The sequence below is a fragment of the Rattus norvegicus genome, chromosome 1 (assembly GCF_021556685.1).
Source record: "Rattus norvegicus strain SHRSP/BbbUtx chromosome 1, alternate assembly SHRSP_T2T, whole genome shotgun sequence".
Taxonomy (NCBI): domain Eukaryota; kingdom Metazoa; phylum Chordata; class Mammalia; order Rodentia; family Muridae; genus Rattus; species Rattus norvegicus.
Genome location: NC_141534.1, coordinates 171,501,549 through 171,506,460, shown reverse-complemented (window position 1 = coordinate 171,506,460; position 4,912 = coordinate 171,501,549). Strand labels below are relative to the sequence as shown.

The following is a 4,912-nucleotide window of genomic DNA, read 5'->3' as shown; positions in this document are numbered from 1 at the left end:
CTCCCTAGATAATAACATGATTTTACATATATATATATGTGTGTGTGTGTGTGTGTGTGTGTGTATATATATATATATATACATATATATATGGAGATAGAGAGATCCTGTGTATAAGATCTATACACACATTTACAATTGTGTACATATAAACATATATACTCTATCAAAAGCAATAACTGACTTATATCACAAAATTACAGTTGATATATTGAAACAAGACTTAAAATCCTCATTCTTTACTCATTTTTCATTGGCTTCTGTCAAAGAAACCTTGTCATTCCAGTAGATTATTATTTAAAAAAGAAGCTAGAGTCATGGGAGCTTGGAAAGCTTTCCAGAACTGTTGAAAAATACATGTAACATGGTCTAGTTTTTAATGCCTTGTTAAGATAGTATATCTACAAGGATTTTACCAGCTTTCACCTAAGCAAGCAATAAGGTATAATTATATTGTTATCCTGCCAAAGGTCATTTATATACTGTGAGCTTTGGAATCCTTCGACCCTGAAAGAATCCTTATGACACAATCTCGTATTTGCTTGGTTTTCACTCCATAGACAACAGGGTTCATAGTGGGAGGCAAAAGCAGATAAATATTAGCCACAATGATGTGACAAGATGGAGGGATGGTGTGCCCCCCAAAGCGGTGGGAAAAAAAGGAAAAGAAGGCTGGGCTATAGGAGAAAACAATGGCACAGATGTGGGCAGTGCAGGTGCTGAAGGCTTTCTGCCTAGCATCTGCTGAGGATAAGCTGACCACTGCCCTCAGGATCATGGTGTAGGAGACTGTGATGCACAGAATGTCAAAGCCTCCAATCAAGAGAGCAACCATCAGGCCATAAATGGCATTCACCTTGACATTGCCACAGGACAACTTGGCTACGGACATGTGGTCACAGTAGGTATGGTGTATTATATTGCCTCGGCAGTAGGGTAGGCGCTTGGTGAGAAATGTGAATGGAATAATTAGCAGCACCCCTCTTAGGAAGGTGGCAAACCCAATCTTGGCAATGATAGCATTGGTGAGAATGGTGGAGTAACGTAGAGGGTAGCAGATGGCTACATAGCGGTCCAGAGCCATGAGCATGAGCACCCCAGACTCCATCCCCGTAAAGGTATGGGTAAAGAACATCTGTACAAGACAGTCATCAAATCCAATTTCTTTCAGATGAAACCAGAAGATGCAGAGGGCTTTAGGGATTGTACTGGAGCACATGACAAGGTCCGTTAGAGAAAGCATTGCTAAAAAGTAGTACATGGGTCTATGTAAGGAGTCCTCAAAGAAGATGAGATAGAGGAGTCCACAGTTGCCCATCATAGCCACTGCATACATGGAACAGAATGGGAAGGAAATCCAGATGTGCATGTCTTCCAAGCCGGGGATCCCATTCAGAACAAAGGAAGCTGGAGTCAGATCTGTGTTATTCTGCGCTGACATGACCAGGCTAGTACCACCGTGAAATTGCCTAAAGTCATATAAGTATTTCTAAAGAAAACACAAGAGAAAATATAGGTTGGGATTGCTCTCTATAGCTCTCTTTTGCTTTTAAAAACCATACAGTACATTTTACTATTCAATCAACCAAAGGAATGCTTATGTTTCTATTGTTCTGTATTGTTAATTCATCAATTCACTCAGACAATTGTTACTGATCAGATTCTGACTGACCAGATACTGAATTTTTAAAAGATAGACTTTCATCTTTGTGGAATAATAATCCACTGTATTGTTATGATTTATTAAAATGTGGCTTTACTCAACCGTTGATACACATTTTACTATAGGTATGGTCTTAGAATGTAGTTTGGTCTGGGCATGCTGGCTGCATGCCTATCATACCAGCTCTGGGGAGACTGAGTCAGGAGAGCTGGAGTGAGTCCAGTTTGTAATATATTGCAAGTCTCATAGATAGATGAGAGACAGACAGACAGACAGACAGACAGACAGACAGAAAAATGATTTCATCCTCTCACCAACTATTAAACACTTAGAACTTAGACTATTAAAATTCTTATCAACAGTGGTTGAAGTTTATCTTTGTTACTGATGCTCTAATCAAAGGATTCTGAAAATAGTCTCATGATTTATTCCCCAGTAAATCTCAGGATCTCACAAGTCAGTGATATTGTTCCCTCATTCTTCGTGATTTCTCTTCACTGTATTTTAACATGCTGATCTATGATCCTTTTTCTCCACAAGATGAATGTGTGGTCACAGGTCAAGAGCAGCTTGTGGTGCCTAGAATGGTGAGTTCCTTGGTTTACTTTTTCTACAAAATAAGCAGTAACATCCTTTCATTTATTCTTTCAACAAATCCCCCTGCTTTACCTTCCTTGTCCTCTGAGAGTTTCCATTGCCTGTGTTAGATATATTATTTATACATATTTTATCTACAATTTCTAAAGTATACATATACTATTAATATTACTATTACTTATTAAAGGTTATCAAGTCTTTGCCTCCATTAAATATGCATTTTCTCAATAACATTTTGACATCTATGATATTGTTTTCTCATTTATACTCTCTGATCTTTCGGATTCATGTTTTTAAACCATAAAAATAGAACCCATTTTAATTAGTTTTATGTGGATGAGGAGCCACATAAATAAAAGTCGTATTTTGGCAAAGCCTTCCAGACTACCCGCATGAACTATTTCAAGTAAGTAGTTCCTGGTGAAATCCACCTGTGCTCCCTCCTCCATCCCTAACCAAGAAACTGATTGAACCCATCCTGACTTTCTTCTCTATCTCCACCACCCAATACCAAGAGCTCATTCTCCAGGAGCACTGGCCACGTTGAGCACCAGGCCAGCCTCACCAATGAGGACCCAGAGTCCTGTTAGACTCATCCCATCCATAGGGCTGCAGGACCTGTGCATTTGAGCCCTTTTCTTTTCACCATCTCAATTTTTCCACCCGGCTCTCTGGCGCCCCCCAACCCCACACACACACCCACAGATCTACCTGAGATTACAACTGCCAGACATGAACCGCTGAGGCAATGGGCCTGAAGGTTGACAGCTGTGTGTTTGCAGGATTCTTGTGGCCAATCCGAAGGCCCAGATGAGATGGTTCTGCGCACCTCACTTCCCGCGGCCTCTTGGTGACACTGAATCCTATCCACAACCCTGCACCCAGGCACCAGGGATCCCTCAACTCCCTAGGTCTTCTCACCTAACCTGAGAACACGCTGGAGCTACTGGAAGTGAAAGCGAAGTGGACTAAGCACTCCCGCAGCAGCACTGGCAACTCAGGACCCACAGCAAGAGCACAAGCACAGGAGTGACCTGCTCCACCAAGGCCACAGAGAAGGCTCAGATCGGTCCAGCGCCATCTGCACCACTGCGGCTATTTGGCACTGCACATGTATCAGGACACCCTTGCCGCCCTCGTGTGGCTGGTTCCAAGCATCCGGCAGGCCTCATTTCCAAACTCTTAAGTGGTACTTATTGAACACTGAGGACTGAGCTGGGCAGTGTGGCCACTGAGGAGCTTCCTCCACATTCACAAGACAAGGACTCCACCTCTCCAGCCCCCATGAGTGAAGGTCCTAGGGGAAGAAGACAGGGGCCTCTTAGACAAGTTTTGTTTGTAAATTAGTGCAGTAATTTTGTCCTTACATCCTCAAGCCCACTAGAGACTTGAGTATGGCTGCCTTGGGAGAAGCTGCCTTCTAGTGTACTGTCTGTGGTGTTCTAAATAAAATTCTGTATAAGAAACCTTGAAAAATATAGCTTTGCCACAGATAAAGGACAAGTGGGTGTTTTCATTGCCTCTCTTGTCTTTGTAAAAATTGCTCGCCTGTTTATTGTTGTTGTTGTTGTTGGTGGTGGTGGTGGTGGTGGTGGTAGTGGTGGTGGTGGTGGTGGTGGTGGTGGTGGTGGTGGTGGTGGTGGTAGTGGTGGTGGTGGTGGTTTTTAAGGTTTGCTTCTTTGGAGGAAAAATGCTTGATATTTGACATTTCTAATCTTATCTCATATTTGCTTCTCATACTAGAAGAAAATTATCAAACCCCAAATTGGCTTTGCTTCCAAACTCCATTTCTAACTTAAGTGTTTGGAGTAGAGGAATCGGGGCCCCATATTTCCATTGTTTTAGTTTGTTGTTTTTTTTGTTTGTTTTTTCTGCCATGGAACAATGTGAATCCACACAGGCCTACCCTGAAAGCCCAGAACTCCATGGAGAGAGGCTACAGATACCTGGCCAACTCTGGCCGAACTAGAATCCCATGCTCAGAATCCCAAAGGAACATTGGACACTCTGTCTCTCTGTATCTCTCAGTGTGTGCATATGTGTCTGTATGGTGTATGTGTGTGAATGTGTGTGTGTGTGTGTGTGTGTGTGTGTATGAAGTGTATATGTGGTGTGTGGTATGTATATGTAGTGTGTGATGTGTATGCATGTTGTGTTTGTGAATGTGTGTGTGTGGTGTGGTATGTGTATGTGTAAGGGAGTGTGTGTGTGTGTGTGTGTGTTTGTGTGTGTGTTTGTGTGTAGTATGTGTATAATGTGTGAGCATATGTGTGTATAATGTATGAGTATGGTATATGTGTATAGTGTGTAAGGGTGTGTGTGTCAGCATCAACATGAACAAATTTTTATACACTCTCACAGTAAAATTCTATATAATACTGATAATAAAAACCTGGATTGTCATATAATCTAAATAAATTTTGTATACTGTGTTGATCTTAAAGACACAGAGCAGTGAATTTGCTTGGTGACCTCATTATAAAATAAAAAACTGGGTCAGTTTTGTGTGCACTGTCAGAAATAAGAACTATCTGGGAGGCTGAAACAGGGGAAAGTTCAAGTTTGAGGCTAACCAGGGCTACATAGTGAGGTTGTCTCAAAAAATATTCAATATAAGTGGAAATTGTTCTTTTGTGTAAAAAAGAGTGACTA

The 4,912-nt window shown here is 41.6% G+C and overlaps 1 protein-coding gene across 1 annotated transcript; it reads right to left on the bottom strand.

Moving 5' to 3' along the window:
• Positions 1 to 475: 475 nt before the first annotated feature.
• Or52n4 (olfactory receptor family 52 subfamily N member 4) lies at positions 476 to 1,441 on the bottom strand. Its single transcript, NM_001000170.1, is given in 1 exon segment — positions 476 to 1,441. A coding segment is annotated over 1 exon segment (966 nt).
• Between the last annotated feature and the right edge of the window lie 3,471 nt (positions 1,442 to 4,912).